This window comes from Rhinopithecus roxellana, chromosome 17, assembly GCF_007565055.1.
Source record: "Rhinopithecus roxellana isolate Shanxi Qingling chromosome 17, ASM756505v1, whole genome shotgun sequence".
In the NCBI taxonomy this organism is placed as follows: Eukaryota; Metazoa; Chordata; class Mammalia; order Primates; family Cercopithecidae; genus Rhinopithecus; species Rhinopithecus roxellana.
The window spans coordinates 111,342,866-111,358,852 of record NC_044565.1 but is presented as its reverse complement, the minus strand read 5'-3'; the positions used below and the strand labels follow the sequence as shown (position 1 = coordinate 111,358,852).

The 15,987-nt window shown below is 54.5% G+C and overlaps 2 protein-coding genes and 1 non-coding gene across 3 annotated transcripts in view; 1 reads left to right on the top strand and 2 right to left on the bottom strand.

The window, feature by feature from the left end:
- Positions 1 to 1,771: 1,771 nt before the first annotated feature.
- ACTR1B (actin related protein 1B) lies at positions 1,772 to 10,181 on the bottom strand. Its single transcript, XM_010362110.2, has 11 exons — positions 9,915 to 10,181; positions 7,992 to 8,056; positions 6,688 to 6,763; positions 5,486 to 5,611; positions 5,010 to 5,134; positions 4,556 to 4,772; positions 4,349 to 4,441; positions 4,068 to 4,242; positions 3,255 to 3,316; positions 2,961 to 3,001; positions 1,772 to 2,769 (listed from the first exon to the last, which is right to left on the bottom strand). Exons 1-11 carry the CDS (start codon positions 9,960 to 9,962, stop codon positions 2,667 to 2,669), a joined length of 1,131 nt encoding a protein of 376 aa, XP_010360412.1. The 5' UTR covers positions 9,963 to 10,181; the 3' UTR covers positions 1,772 to 2,666.
- A 127-nt stretch (positions 10,182 to 10,308) lies between these two features.
- C17H2orf92 (chromosome 17 C2orf92 homolog) overlaps positions 10,309 to 15,987 on the top strand; it is a 38,356-nt gene continuing 32,677 nt past the window's right edge. The window contains exons 1-2 of the mRNA XM_030921434.1: positions 10,309 to 10,494; positions 14,687 to 14,871. Coding sequence (XP_030777294.1) covers positions 14,826 to 14,871 — 46 coding nt within the window. The 5' untranslated portion in view covers positions 10,309 to 10,494; positions 14,687 to 14,825. The remainder of the gene's footprint in view (positions 10,495 to 14,686; positions 14,872 to 15,987) is intronic.
- LOC115894490 lies at positions 10,663 to 10,803 on the bottom strand. Its single transcript, XR_004054595.1, has one exon. It is a non-coding gene; the product is annotated as a U4 spliceosomal RNA (small nuclear RNA).

The window sequence follows — 15,987 nt, the reverse complement described above, 5'->3', positions numbered from 1 at the left end:
TACCAACATCACATCAATTGTTTCACATCACCAGGCAGTGGAGAACCACTTGACACTTTGGAGTAGGAGGTGTCAGAACCAAGATTATCTGGGCTTTAGGTCCAGGAGCAAATAGATTGGGTGGGCAGGCAACGAAGCTGTGGTCATAAGCTATGGTGGCAGTGGCTGTACTGGAAAAGAAGAGAACGATGGGAAAGGTACCACAAAAGAACCACACCACCTGGTGACCGACAGTATGGGAGAGACAGGGAAGGCGTCGACGGATAAGGCTCCAACCTGGGAGGCGGGGAACCAGTGACCAGTGGTGCCATGAACAGAGCCCTATGGGAAGAAAAACTGGTCTGGAGGGCACCCTAACATGGAGTTCTCTGTGCAGATTCTGCTCTGAGGGCCAGTGCAAGCATAACTGCCCTGTGACCACAAAGCTTCACAAACAGCCTTGGCAGACAGGACTCAGTACTCTCTCCACTCCTACCTCATCTCCTCGGTCCTGGGCCCTCCCTTGGCCCCCACAACCCCCAACTGACTACAACACACTGCTCTGGTCACCATCCTTCTATGGCTGGCCACCCATCTCCTAGGACACAGCTAACAATCCTCCATGTACCAGCTTAACCCACCTTTTTGGTTCATCTCACACAATGGCCACAGACCAGTGACCCTTCCCTGCTGACTGGGCATTGGGTCTCTGCCTTCCTCTCCAGCCCCACTGGTCCCAGGTGCCTTTTTTTTTTTTTTTTTTTTTTTTGAGACGGAGTCCTGCTCTGTTGCCTAGGCTCACTGCAAGCTCTGCCTCCGGGGTTCACGCCATTCTCCTGCCTCAGCCTCCCATGTAGCTGGGACTACAGGTGCCTGCCTCCATGGCCGGCTAATTTTTTTTGTATTTTTTAGTAGAGAACGAAATTTCAGTGTTAGGATGGTCTTAATCTCCTGACCTTGTGATCCACCTGCCTCGGCCTCCCAAAGTGCTGGGATTACAGGTGTGAGCCACCACGCCCGGCCAGGCCCAGGTGCTTCTTTGGGCTCTCCCATCTGCTTGGAATGCCCGCCCCCTCCCTGGCTAACCTCTGGGCCCTTGCAAGTCGGCCTACCTCACCTGTTGGACTAGACGCCTATCACCTCGGCTCCGCCAACTCTGCACTAAAATGGCTCATCTGTCTTACTCCCCTGACCTGTATATTTGTTAGGGCAAGGATATAACTTGTTGACCATTGGCCCCAAAGCCACGGTACCATCCTGGACACACTATAGATGCCTAAACACTTAAGGAAGTGAAGAGCAGACATTCTCCAAACTAATTCCTCACTACTCCTTCTACCCTTCCTCTCCCTGCTCTTCGGCCTCTTCCTCTAGGGCCTGGCTAAGCTCACAGCCTCCCTGCCTCTCCCTGCCTTCCCCATCCTAACTTGTCTGAACACATGAGCTTGCATCATTGCTGGTGTCCACCAGCCTTAGCCCTGGCTGAATGCGGTGAGCAGAGGTGCTCAAACAGGCCTGTCCAAGGTCCAGGGACAAAGAAGGCAGCCTGGTTCTGCTTCCCCTGGTGGACCGCAGCAGGGGAGGTAATAGGTGAGGGAATTATGCTCCAGGGTGAGAGCCCGGCCTCCTGAGGCCTCTCGTGCCACGTTGCCCGGCCAACCACTGAAACCGTCATGCTGCTGAGCTAGAGCCAGTGCCATGCTGCATTCGCTCTGGTCCTTTCTCTGAAAGTCCCCAGGGATGGAAGAGCAAACAACAGCACAGACAGCCACAAGAAAACGGAGCCACACACTGGGCCTTGTCCATAATTATTACTACAATGATTTACAAAAGTTTTTTTTCAGGCAACTGTGTTAAATTATTGTACATATCTGACAGAGGGAGGTGGGGCCCTGGCCACAGCAAAAGTGACGACCTCTTTCTTGGGTGAGGTAAGAAAATGTCCCCCACCCCCTTTTAGGTCTGACTCCTTATTAAGTGGCTTCCCTTCAATAAATGATGAGCATCAACCCTTTCCCGCCCAGGGTGCCAAGGGTAGAGGGAGGAGCAAGTCGATGAAGCGCTCTGAGGGGAGAGTGCAGCAGCTCCTGGCCACCTTGCAACCTCTGCCCTGGCTCCCAAGGGCCTGACCCTGGGCTGCACCCCCTTGCTGGGGATGGAAGACCATTCAGTACTGAGCCCTCCACCAGGCATCTACCCAGGAAGACAGGACAGAGTGTGGAAGGGGCTGTGCCACCCTGTCGGGTCACGAACAGGAGGTGGCAATGGACGTGCTGACACACCAGCGGGAGCTGCTGGACGCCCCTCCAGCCCACTCCCCAAACTGGCTACACAGGCATCCAGGCATTCTGGCCCTGGAGCTCGGGGAGGCAGCCCTGAGAGTCAGAGCAGAGAACCACAGGCCTAGCTGGCCCTGCCAGGGGGATACCCAGAACAGCCCGACATGGCGCTCAATTCCCATGCGCCAGCTCAAGGCTCCTGTCCATGCAGCTCAATGTTACTCCTACGTGCGTGTCGTGTGTGTGTAGAGGGGAAGGCTGCAGGGGGGCACTGTTGTGCCGCCCACCCAGGGGTTCAGGGCATGCAGGGGACCCTAAGCCAAGTATGCAAGCCCAGACCAAAAAGGGTTAAAGGCTCTGGCTGCCCTCCCTCCCCGTCTCCCAATAGTGCCCTGCCCTCCTTGGGCACTAGAAGGTTTTGCGATGAATAGCACGGGAGCCATCCTCTTCATACTCCTTTTTGGACACCCACATCTTCTTAAAAGTGTCTAGCGAAGCCAGGATGGAGCCGCTGTGGGGATGGAGGGATAGTGTTGCTGGGGACCTGTCGGGGAGCCAACCACCTTCCTGGGCGCTCAGAGTTCCGTTTCCCTAATTTGGGAGGGAAATCCACCCACCTCCACCTGGCCTGGGCCAACCCCGGGAGGAGCATCCAGGGTAAAGTGGTCTCTTCCCAGAGCCCTCCCTTGAGCCCCGCCTCACCCAATCCACGTGGAGTACAGCCGTTCCTGCGGGGCTGAGATCTAGAGGGAGGAAGTGGCCACATAACTGTGGGTCCCCACCCAGAAGCCATCCTCCCAGCCTTGGGGTCACCTCCCCAGGTCCTGAAGCCCGACAGCAATGGCATCAGCTGGGGAGTGGTAGCAGTGGCCTTGGGAGGAGCAGGGCTGGGTGGACGCGAGCCAGTGAGCAGGTCTGGAGGCAGCATCCACCCTTCCTCCCCATGCTGAGGCTGCCAGCGCCCTAGCGCCCCAAGGGGAGTCTCTATAACCTCACCTTGATTTTGACATCCTTGGGAGCAAGCTTCTTCACTTCACTGAGTAATCGGTCTCCGAAGCCTGTGAACACAAAGCTGGTTGAGCCTGGGGTCTATACCCAGCCTCCTCGCTGCTAGCTCCCACACCCAACCGTCAGGGCCCCCAGCTACTGCTGGCCTTCTTTTCTTTTTTTTTTTTGAGACGGAGTCTCGCTCTGTCGCCCAGGCTGGAGTGCAGTGGCCGGATCTCAGCTCACTGCAAGCTCCACCTCCCGGGTTTACGCCATTCTCCTGCCTCAGCCTCCCGAGTAACTGGGACTACAGGCGCCTGCCACCTCGCCCGGCTAGTTTTTTTTTTTTTGTATTTTTTAGTAGAAACGGTGTTTCACCGGGTTAGCCAAGATGGTCTCGATCTCCTGATCTCGTGATCCGCCCATCTCGGCCTCCCAAAGTGCTGGGATTACAGGCTTGAGCCACCATGCCCGGCCTTCTGCTGGCCTTCTATCAGCAGCTCTTCCCAGGATGAAGGGCAAGGCTGAGAAATGATCCAGCCCCATGGCTGCCTGTGGGCCCTGCATCCTCGCAGAGGCAGCGTGAGATGAAGCCACACAGGTTCCTTGCTCAATGCTCACAACACACTTTAGAGCTTGTGCAAACTTCTCCTCTATCCACAGAGTAAACAAAATTTAATTTTAAATCTTGGTCTGTTTAAAAAAAAAAATGTCCACTGAGCACCACCGAAAAGCCAATAGAAAATGGCTCTGGGCGGAGGTGCACTCGCTGAGGGTCCAGCTGCCCTCGCCTCACCACCACCAACTCCCAGGCCACAGTACCTTTGAAGAGCGTCGAGCCGCCCGAAAGCACGATGTTGGCGAACAGCGTCCGGCGCAGGTCCATGTCGGACTTGTGTATGGCGAAGGCCAGCACCTCATGGAGCCCCTCACTCTCATCCCCTACCAGGTCCGGCTGGAACAGCAGCTCGGGGGCCCGGAAGCGGGCAGGCCCCACCTGAAGTGTACAAGATTGAGGCATACAGGCTTCCTGGAGAAGCTGGCCACCCCTTCCCCCAGGCTGGGCATTGGCTGCCACTCCAGTGCCAGGCCCGGCCACTTACATCGAGCGTGCTGCCGTCTGGCAACGTGTACTGCACCTTCTCCGTCTCCAGAGCCTCATCCTTCTGTGGGTTGATGGACAGGTAGCAGGCTCGCTGCGGGGGCAGGGACACAGCCCTCAGAAGGCTGCACCTGGGACACCTGTGCCTTCCTTGGTGCCACCCTTTCCTCACCCCAGGTCGTGTCCACACCCTCTCGCCCCTCGTCACCTCTTTGATTGTCCGGACAACCTCAAACTCAGCCGAGGTATGGAAGTCAACCCCTTCCTTGCGCAGCAGGAGTCGGAGGTAGCAGGAGACGTCGCGGCCAGCAATGTCCACCCGCATGATGGAGTGAGGCATGGCAAAGCCCTCATAGATGGGCACGGCGTGAGTGACCCCATCCCCCGAGTCTAGAACCACTCCTGTCGTGCGTCCCGTTGCGTACCTGTCACCAGGTCAGCATCCCCTCACCTCAGCCACTGAGGCACGGGGACCTCCTCACCCAGGGGAGGAACCCTGGCACGTCTGCATTTTCTAGTCTGAACAAAGGGCATGAGGGACTCCCTAGAGAAAGAGTCATCCAGGGTCGTTTTTCCAGGGAAGTCAGACCCTGGTCATGGCAAGCAGGAGGACGGCACAGGGAGGACGGGACTCAGGGAGGCCAGGCTGAGGGGGCACTCACAGACTGAGCACAGCCTGCATGGAGATGAACAGGGCCGGCACGTTGAAGGTCTCAAAGAACACCTCTGCCGCCTTCTCCCGGTTCTTACTTGGGTTGAGCGGGGCCTCCGTGAGGAGCACAGGATGCTGCGAGGGTGGGACAGTTGTAGGCAGGCAAGGAAGCAACTTGCAAGGCCCTGAAAGGCTCTTTCCAGAGAGCCACACCGACCCGCTGGCGCACAGGCGGCTCAGCCCCCTACCCCTCCTGAGGGCATCATCCCTTTATCTGCTGGCACTTTCTCTTCCGGAGATCCAGCTCTCTTTGGAAGATGCTACCTAGCAGCCACTGGGGATGCATGCGCACCCAGACACACACGGAAAGGCAGCAGGCCCTCTAGAAATGCAGAGGGGAAATGTGGGAGCCCGGCGAGGAGGGACGCGGAGGAGAGGGGCACAGCCAGGAGAATGCGGAGCATGCGGAAGGGGCAGCCGCCACACCTCCTCTGAGAAGGTCTGCAGCTGGTCCTTGGAGTAGACGTACTGCCAGATGCGTTCCATGTCATTCCAGTCTCGCACCACGCCGTGCTCCATGGGGTAGCGGATGGTCAGCAGCCCCCGGTGCTCCTGGCGGGGTGGGAAGGGAGTGTGGCACCCGACCCTTGCTCAGTGCTGCTTTCTGCCCTCCTGGAAGCTGCCCCTCACCTGCCCTGCCCAGAACCGCCCCTGCCCACTGGGTCTGTGTCCCAGGGTCTGTGGCGGGTCCTGAACTCAGCATGGGTTCACCTGCCTAACAGCTTCTCAGGCTCTCAGAGCCCAGCTAGCTTCGGCTGGGGGGATCGGAGAGGGCGGCAGCATGCCCCCCCACATCTGCAGACCCTCTTCTTCCCCGTTCCCGCTACCGGCACATCCCCCACATTCTCCTCGCACTCTGCCAGTGCCGGCGCCTTGCAGCCGCCCAACATGGCCCCTCTGGGGCCACCTGTGCACCCTGACCTGCGCCTCTTCCCCCAGCCCTTTGGCCGGTCCTCACCAGTCCCCTGCATGCACTGACGTGCTGCTTCCACCTGCCCTTCGATGTCCCCCCAGGCATCCCCTTCTCACCGAGCTCAGCTTCTCATTTAGCTCCTCTCACCACCTCGGCTCCTACGGACCCCATCTGCGAGACCCCCAACTCCGCACCTCCAGCTCAGGCCTCCCCTTTCTGGGCCCAGAACCAGGCACGCCCCACGCCCCGGCACCCGACGCAATGCTCCTCAGGCGCCTAAACTGCCCTTGGCCAAGCTCAGCTTGCTGTTCTCCCCACACCCACACATGCTCTCCTGAGGGTCTGATCAGGCCGTGCAGTCCCTCGGTGGGGCATCCCAGCTACAGTGTGAGAGGAGGCCCCATGGCCTCATTAGAACAGACATCAAGTGTGTGATTCTGACTCTTATATCACTTTTTAATCGGTTCTTGGTTCTGTAGCTTCCAAATAGCTTCTAAAAGACAGGACACGATGAGCTCTACCCATGCTCCCCAGAAGAGGAACCGTGGCCCCATCTCAGGGCGAGGTGCCCCTGCCCAGCACTTCCCAGCTGGAGCCCGGAGGAGGTAACCAGGAGGTCACTAGCAGAGGCCCAAGAACATGGGTGTCTCACATATGCCATACCCCTGCAACTGAGGACCCCACACCCAGGGAAAGGCAGGCTCCTCGGTGTTACCTCTGCTTTTGGTCCGATGAAGAGGTCCCCCTCCAGGGCTCCAGCCATCACCCGCATGTGCTTGGGCCGCCCGACACTGTGAGGACAGATAATGTCAGCAAGGAGGGCAGGGAGCTTGTGTCCAGAAAAACTGAAATCCAACCACAGCTGCCCAGAGGGTACCTGGCCTCCGAACACCAGGATGTGGCTGGGAGGCACAGGTTGGAACTGGGGCCTATAGGGTTTGGGGCTAGAGAGGGGGCCTAGGCAGGATGAGAAGCTCAGGGTCGGAAGGCATGGTCAGCACAGACAGTTGCGTATCTGAGCACCAGAACCCAGTCCTCCATGGCCCAGCCCTTGTAGAGGGTCAGCTTCCTGCAGCCACAGTGACTCGGCCCACGCTCCTGACTTCGGTGGGGCAGGGCTGCCGTCACCATCCACAAACTGAGGGAGGACAGCCCCAGGAAGCTGGGTCGGGGCTCCCTTGTGCACCCTGCTCTCACTCAGTCAATGCCACCCTACCCTGCTGCCAGGGTTTCGGGATCAGAGATTCAGTTCTTGGAAACTGTAGGATCTGATGAGCTACCACTAAAGGCAAAGGAACCTCTAATTATACCCACGCAGTCAAAAAGGAATGCTGAAGCTGGACAGGGAGTACCACGCTAGCTCTGTCCCAGACCAGGTCGGGCTCGGGCTAGCCTGCCACTTGGGGGGGATCTAGGACCCCCTGCTGCCTCCTGCCTTTCAGCCACTCATTCCCAAGCCTCCATGAAGAGGTGCTCCTAAGGGCAACTTTCCCAATGGGCTCACGGCGGGTGCAAGGGGCACCCCAGGCTCTCTGGGTTTGCAATTCTCTCTTACTCCCACCTCCACCAGTACCACACAGGGCAAAGGATCCCTCTTAACTGAAACAAGACATTTTCTAGAGTCTGAAAACAAGTCCAGCAGAAAACACTTTCAGGGAGGAAAGGGTGGCTGTGCATCTAATGCCTCACTCTTCCTGATCTGAGTTTAGGGCTCCCCTTGGAGGTATCTCCCTTTATTCTTGTTGCTGCTACCACACCCCATCCCCAGGGAAATCCTGGTTGCTTTTCCTCCTTGCTGGCTCAACAAGACCAAAATGAGAGACTCCAAAGTCAAAGGGGAACCCTACAACGCTTAGTCTTGTTCTTTCAGTGCTCTCTCAAGAGTGTCAACCTCACAAATTTGGTGTTTTCCATACAGGTCAGGGCAAAAATTGTCTTCAAAGAGTGCTGTGACAGAAGGCTAATGTTCTCACAGAAGATAAACAGAAGGACTGAGGCTGCTGCCCGAGCCACACTTACTAGTTTGGGAAACAGTATTTGGGAATCTGGTCTCCTGCAAAGCCAGCTTTAATCACCCCCGAACCCTGCAAGGAAAAACAAAGTTTAACCGCTCACATGCACCACTAGATGAAGCCAGTCCCCTGCAATGGAGACAGCTGGCTGTCCTGTCAAGGCAGGCCAAGGAGGAAGCCAGGGACCCTGCCACGATCATTTACAAGTACATCAATGGTTCAAGACGGAGCAATTTTTGTATCCCCCTGCCCTGGCAACATTTGGCAATGTCTGGCAGCTGGGGAGAGGGGACATGCAGTGGAGGATGCTATTAGCATTTAGTGGGCAGAGGCCAGGGATGCTGCTAAACATCCTACAGTGCACAGGTGAGCCTGCACTACTAACAATGAGCTAGCCCAAAATGTCAATACAGAGATAGAGAAACCATGAAGGGCACCTTCCTCTGCACACCTCATGGTCGGCTCCAGCAGGATTCCATAGCACATGCTACTCCCAAAAGCTAGAAGAAACCCCTCTGCATGGGTTTTGTTTTTTCAACAGCTTCCCTCTCCCCCAAGAACCCAGAAGGCATGGAACATGGACCACCTACAGGACCTGCTGGAGAAGACCAATGGGTGCATGGGATGACTGGCAGCTCCCCTCATGTGGCTTCCCCAGAGACTACTAGGAGAACCTGTTCCTATCGCTGCCCCCACCTGGCAGCCGGACTTAAGGATCCCCCAAAGAACGGGGCAATGAGAAACCTCCCACCCAGCGAAGGGGCCAGCTTCTCAACGCAGCCCTACCGCTCTTCATCGCAACCCTCTGAGTCTGCAGCAGAAACAAACATCTCCAAGTTACAGAGGAGAGGCTGGAATCCCCAAGGGGCCTAGCAGTAGCCCTTTGAACTTAGAAGCCTGTTGATTAGCCTATACAAGTTATTTGTACATCAAGAAAGGAAGTAGCCTGCTCCTTCCTGCAGCGTCCTGCTGGTGTGAGAGCACGTCGCCAAGCTCAGTGCTAGCCTCCTTATTAAACATCCCCTGCTGTGACTCAGGGAGCCCACATGGGTACTCCAAAACAGACAGCCATTCAGGGACCCCACGGGGTCATGTGGGAGGGAGACAGATCCCAGAAAGAGCAGAAGTGACTCATTACCAAAAACTCCAAGGCCCGCACACCAGACACAGATACCCAGCTAGGGGCGGACTCAAAGATCCCAGCCCTTATCTTCTCCCCGTATCAGAGTTCGGAGGCCAGAAATCTTCCTACGGCAGCTGAGAGCAAGCCGAGCCCCACTGCTGAAGGCCAAAACCACAGGAAGCCTGACATCTTTCCTCTGAGGCTTGCACCCCAAATAGCTTGTTGATACTGGGAAGAGTGGCCATGAACTCTCCATTGCCCTGCTGGCTGTGAAATGTTTGCCCAGCACAGGGAGCATTTAAGGAGAAAGTCAAAGTAGCCAAGAGGCAAACCAGATGGTGGTGGACATGTGGGTGACAGAGTATCCTGCATTTGTTGCCTCGGGGTGCAGCCTCAAAGATGAAGCCAGCAGTGTGCAAAGGACAAATGCCACCCCACCTCCGCCAGGCAGCCAGAGCCAGGGCCGAAAGACGGGGAAAGGGACTGGGGTCGCAATCTGCCCAGGGACCGCACTCTCAACTGAGAAGGGCCCGGGGCGCGTCCCCGCCCGGCCGCCCGGCTGTCACTCAAGCTCCCCTGAACTTCCCCGCCCAGCTCGGGGAGGGGTCGGGGAAGGGGCTCGCCCCATGGCCGGCCTTACAGGGCCAAGTGGGCGCGCGCCCCCGGAGCGAAGCCAGCGGCCCGGCGGGGGCGACGGCCAAGCAGTGAGAGGAGGACGCGCCGAGGCGGGCGGGGGTCTCTCCCTGCGCCGCCGCGTGCGCCCCCGGGGGCGGGGCGCCCGCCCTCCCCCTGGCTGCCGGGCCTCACGTTGTCGATGACCACGGGCTGGTTGGCGATGATGTCGTAGGACTCCATGGCCGGGCCACGCCGGCCCTGCCCAGCAGGCGGGCTGCAGGAGGGACCGGAGGGCGGGCGGGCGGGCGGGAGGGAGGACCGGGACAGCGGCGGCTCCCGACGCGGCGCCGCGCCCCTCCCTCACCGAGCGTGCAGCCTACGCGAGCCCCGCGGGGCTTCCTGGAGGGCGGGCCCCGCGGCCAATCACCGCTCCCACCTGGTCCGATTGACAGCAGGCGCCCGGGGCCGCCAGCGCGAAGGGGGCGGGGCCTCCGGAGGCTGGCCAGCCAATTGAGGTCATCCGGAAAAAAGTGGTCGCGGTGTTGCCAAGGTAGGCTGCGCAGCGTCGGGGGATGATGTCATGGCTCCGTCTTAAAGGGGACGCGGGCGGCAGAAAGGTGAGCTGGGCTCCTGTGCGGGCGCGGCCGGAGTCTGTGGAGCTGCAAATTCACCGGTCGAGGAAGACTTCTTTCCCGCGTCCCAGCACCTCAGGCCACGCTCCTTCGTGAGAGCGCCCTCTCCAAGGATGCTGACCCTGGATATTTCACCCAAAGTATTTATGTTTTCTTTTTTTCTAGATAAGGTGTCTTGCTCTGTCGCCCAAGCTGGAAACCTTGGGCTCGAGCGATCCTCCCGCGCCAGCCAATAAGGAGGGACTACAGGCGCACACCACTGCCCTCAACTTATTTATCTATTTATTTATTTATTTTTACTGAAATAAGCTCCGTAGAGACTGTTAAAAATTGCCAATGCCGACTATATTGCAAGTCGTCACGGTGGGGTATTGGGAAAAGTTTTCAATTAGCAATAATAGTGCTTCGCATAAACCTCATTGACCACCTTACTGCTACCGCGCAACGCTAGCTAATTAAAAAAATATTTTTTTTTTTTGAGAAGGGAGCTCGCTATGTTGCCTGGGCTAGTCTCGAACTCCTGAAATTAAGCAATCCTGCCTCTTAGGCTTTCCAAAGCGTTGGGATTACAGGCGTCAGCCATTGCACACGACCCCATAATATTTCCTCGTTGAGCACTAAAGATCCTTTTCCTCTTAAAAATCACAGTTTCGTGGTATTTTGGTCCTGGCATTTCTTGAGCACCTGCTCTGTGCCTGCGAAGCACTTCTCCCCACTTTACATAGGTTATATTAAATCCTTCCAACAATATCAGGTAGTTGTCTTATTACTCCCATTTTTCAGTCAAGGTCTTCACACTTTGGTAACCTGCCCAAGATTATTGGGCGGGAAATTGGCATGCAGGTAGCCCCCTGCGCGCACTGGAGTCAGCTGCTTCAAGAGTGCAAGATAGTTGAGTTCTACATTTGTTTACGAAACGGATCCGTAGTTATTTCCCTGTATAGATACCTCTCCCAATGGGTTGTGAACTTAAAATTTGCAAAATTGAAGCACAGTGTTACACGGAAATGTGCAGAAATCACAAGTGTGCATGTACATTTCAATGAATGACTAAAATGTGGACACACTTGTAGAACCACCGCTGAGTTCAAGAAACAACATTGTTGCTGGAAGAGGGGTCCCAATCCAGACCCCAAGGGCGGGTTATTGGATCTTGCCCAGAAGAAATTCAAGGCAAGTTGCAGAGTACAGTGAGAAGCGATTATTTATTGAAAGCTACTCAGTTACAGAGTAGGCTATCCTCAGAAAGCAAGAGGGGGAACACACCCTCTTTATTTTAAACTCTTCTTGTATAGGGGTCTTATCTCTGTAAAAACTAAGCTATGTCTGTATGAGGGTGGGCTGACAGCATAACAAAATTTAGTACTTTTTGATTTAAAGAAAGTTATCCTTGGCATTTTAATGCGTAAATACATCAAAGCATGACTGTCTCTATATATACACACATATTTTTGAGACAGGGACTCACCCTGTTGCCCAAGCTGGAGTGCAGTTGCCTGATCTCAGCTCACTGCAGCCTCCACTTCCCAGGCTCAAGCTATCCAACTGCCACAGCCTCCCAAGTAGCTGGGACCACAGATGTGCACCACCACGCCCAGCTAATTTTTTTGTAGTTTTAGTAGAGATGGGGTTTCGCTTTGTTGCCCAGGCTGGTCTCAAACTCCTGAGCTCGAGCAGTCCACCCACTTTGGACTCCCAAGGTGCTGGGATTACAGGCGTGAGCCATTGAATCCTGTAACTCTAACTATCTTAAATCATATATTGTTAGGCAATATTGGAGCATCTGGACATTTTGTTGTCGTAGGAGTTTGTCCTTGCAGGCATTACTAAACTGCTGTTTTAGCCATGGCATCTTATTACCATGGGTCAGGACTGGCAAGGAATGTGCCTTTGCTAGTTTTAAGATGGAGTTGGGGCCGGACACAGTGGCTCACTCGTGTAATCCCAGCACTTTGGGAGACTGAGGCGGGCAGATCACGAGGTCAGGAGATCGAGACCATCCTGGCTAACACGGTGAAACCCTGTCTTTACTAAAAATACAAAAAAGTAGCTGGGCATGGTGGCACGCATCTGTAGTCCCAGCTACCCCAGGCTGGGGTAGGAGAATCGCTTGAACCCAGGAGGTGGAGGTTGCAGTGAGCTGAGATCGTGCCACTAGCCTGGGCGACAGAGTGAGACTTCGTCTCAAAAAAAAAAAAAAACAAAAAAGATGGAGTTGGGATGGGCATGGTAGCTCATGCCTGTAATCCCAGCACTTGTGGAGGCCGAAGTGGGTGGATTGCTTGAGCCTAGGAATTTGAGACCAGCCTGGACAACATGGCAAAACCCTGTCTCTACAAAAAATACAAAAATTACCTGGGCATGGTGGTGTGCACCTGTAGTCCCAGCTACTTCAGAGGCTGAGGTGCGAGATTGGCTTGAGCCTGGGAGATGGAGGTTGCAGTGAGCCCAGATTGCTCCATTGCACTCTAGCCTGGGTGACAGAGCCAGATCCTATCTCAAAAAAAAAAAAAAAAAAAAAAAAGATGCAGTTGATTTTAAAATGATGTCACCCTCTCTCTCCTAGGCTTCTGTTTTCTTAACAGCGGGAACAGCCCCCCGTCAGCTCCTACCCCTTGGTCTCTGACCTGTTCCTCCTCCGAGGTGACCTCTATCCTTAATTTTGAAAACGTATTAGTGTTGCCCATATCTGAACTTTATGCAGATGAAGTCATCGGTATGTATTCATTTGCATCTAGTGTCTATACATTCATAAAATCGTTCACTGTGTAGTCATTAAAAATAATGAGAGTGCTATATAATTTCATATGAAACATATCAGGACACATTGCTCAGTAAAAGCAAAGAGAAAGGAGACACCGAGCGTAGACTGTTGTATGCATGAGTGTCTCTGAATGGTATATGAGGCACCTTCAGGCCTCTTTTTTTTTAATTTATTTTTTTGAGACAGTCTTTCTCTGTAGCCCAGGCTGGAGTGCAGTGGCTGGATCTCAGCTTACTGCAAGCTCCGCCTCCCAGGTTTACGCCATTCTCCTGCCTCAGCCTCCCGAGTAGCTGGGACTACAGGCGCCCGCCACCTCGCCCGGCTAGTTTTTTTGTATTTTTTAGTAGAGACGGGGTTTCACCATGTTAGCCAGGATGGTCTCGATCTCCTGACCTCGTGATCTGCCCGTCTCGGGCTCCCAAAGTGCTGGGATTACAGGCTTGAGCCACCGCGCCCGGCCCCTGCTGACGTCTTGATCTCAGACCTCCAGCCTCCAGAACTGGGAGATGATTCAGTCGGCTCCTACACAATACAGGGTTGAATTGTGCGGGTCCTCTTCTGTGCAGATTATTTTATTTTTTCTTTTTTGAGACAGAGTCTCACGCTGTCGCTCAGGCTGGAGGGTAGTGGTGTGATCTTGGCTCACTGCAGCTTCCACCTCCCAGGTGCAAGTGATTCTCCTGCCTCCGCCTCCCAAGTAGCTGGGACTATGGACACTTGCCACCACACCTGGCTAATGTTTGTGTTTTTAGTAGAGAGGGGATTTCATGGTGTCGGTCAGGCTTGTCTTGAACTCCTGACCCCAAGTGATCTGTTTGCCTCGGCCTCCCAGATTGCTGGGATTACAGGCGTGAACCCCCGTGCCTGGCCCTATATAACTCTTTGTGTGAGTTTTTACCGTTAAAAGCTATCTGCCGTGTCAGCCATGGAGTACACACTGTGAGAACGTGAAGCCTCAGGGGCAGGGCTGGCTACACAATTTGTGGGACCCAGTACAAAATGAACATGGAAAAAAACTAGAAAAAAGCGTAGTACAAGGTACTAAAATAGATTTTTCCTTTGAAAACAGTTTAATACTTATAAAATGTAATAGAGGGAAATAGTGACATATGAGTAACAAAATGGGCGTATCACTTGGTCTGTGCTATTTTGGTGTTATAATTTTACCTAATGCAATACATAGTAACGCTTTGTTAGTGAGACAGGGTTTCACCATGTTGGCCAGGCTGGTCTGGAACTCCTGACCTCAGGTGATCCACCTGCCTCAGCCTTCCAAAGTGCTGGGATTACAGGTGTGAGCCTCCGCGCCCGCCCGGCTGTGATGTCTTGATTGATCACAGGATTTTTCTGGCTATTCTAACTACTTCCAATTCGCTTCAGCCAATTTAGTTGAGCTTTTGTCACTTGTGGCTTCAAAGTCCTGGTTAATATCCTGTTGCCCTCAGGACATGCGGGATGGAGGAAGGCACCAGGGAGCCGAGGGAAGTGAGAGGAGAAGCAGTCACTTCAGGGCCACCAGCATGGCTCCTGTCACTGTCCACAGACACAGGCCCTTCCCCTTCTCACAGGCAAGCAGGCCCCACCTCACTTCCGGGTGTGACTTCACAGACCGTCAGATTCCGTGGTACCCTGGAGTCCACAGCCGCTGAGTCTGAAGGGTCTTCAGAAGACTGGCTTCTCCCTGATGGTTCATGGACTAAGGCATAGATGAGCAGAGCCGTGGCCCTCTTCTTTGTGCTCTGCTGGATCCAAGGTATGTTGCTGTGGCAGCTGGAGAGAAACATGGGCCTCGCTTCGAGCCTAAGTGGGGCAGAGGAGGGCGTTCCCTCGCACAGTGGGGAGCGCAGATGCTCTACCTCCTTGACCTTCTTTACCTCCCCAAATCTACCCTTCAGGGTTTATTACTTGGGAGAAGGGGGTAATTGAAAACATTTTCCTAACTTTGAAGCTGTCTCAAAATTCAGAGCTCTATAGGAGGGTGGCATACATGCATATTTTAACTTTTCATTGTAAGAATTTCCAAACATATGCAAAAGTAGAAAGATTAGTATAAAGAACCACCATGAGCTGCCAGGCACGATGGCTCACGCCTGTAATCCCAGCACTTTGGGAGGCTGAGGCGGGTGGATCACGAGGTCAGGAGATCGAGACCATCCTGGCTAACACGGTGAAACCCCGTCTCTACTAAAAATACAAAAAATTAGCCTGGCATGGTGGCGGGCGCCTGTAGTCCCAGCTACTCGGGCGGCTGAGGCAGGAGAATGGCGGGAACTCGGGAGGCGGAGCTTGCAGTGAGCAGAGATTGCGCCACTGCACTCCAGCCTGGGCGACAGAAGCGAGACTGTCTCAAAAAAACAAAACAAAACAAAACAAACAGCGTTAGGCCGAGTACAGTGACTCAGTCCTGTAACCCCAGCACTTTAAGAGGCCAAGGCAGGAGGATCCCTTGAGCTCCGGAGTTTGTGACAGGCCTAGGCAACAAAATGAGAGCCTGTCTGTATAAAACATTAAAAAATTAGCCATGCATGGTGGTGCGTGCCTGTGGTCCCAGCTACTAGGGAGGCTGAGGTGGGAGGATCACTTGAGCCCAAGAAGTCGAGGCTGCAGTAAGCTGTGATCACACCACTGCACTCAAGCTTGGGCAACAGAGTAGGATCCTGTCTCAAAAAAAAAAGTAGTAATAACTTTATAGATATATAATATATAATAAAATTCACCCTTAATTTTATTTTCCTATGTATTATTATTATTTTTGAGGCAGGGTCTCCCTCTGTCACCCAGGGCTGGAGTGCAGTGACACAATCACAGCTAATTGCAGCCTCCACCTTCCAGGCCCAAGGATCCTCCCTTCAGCCTCCCACGTAGTTGG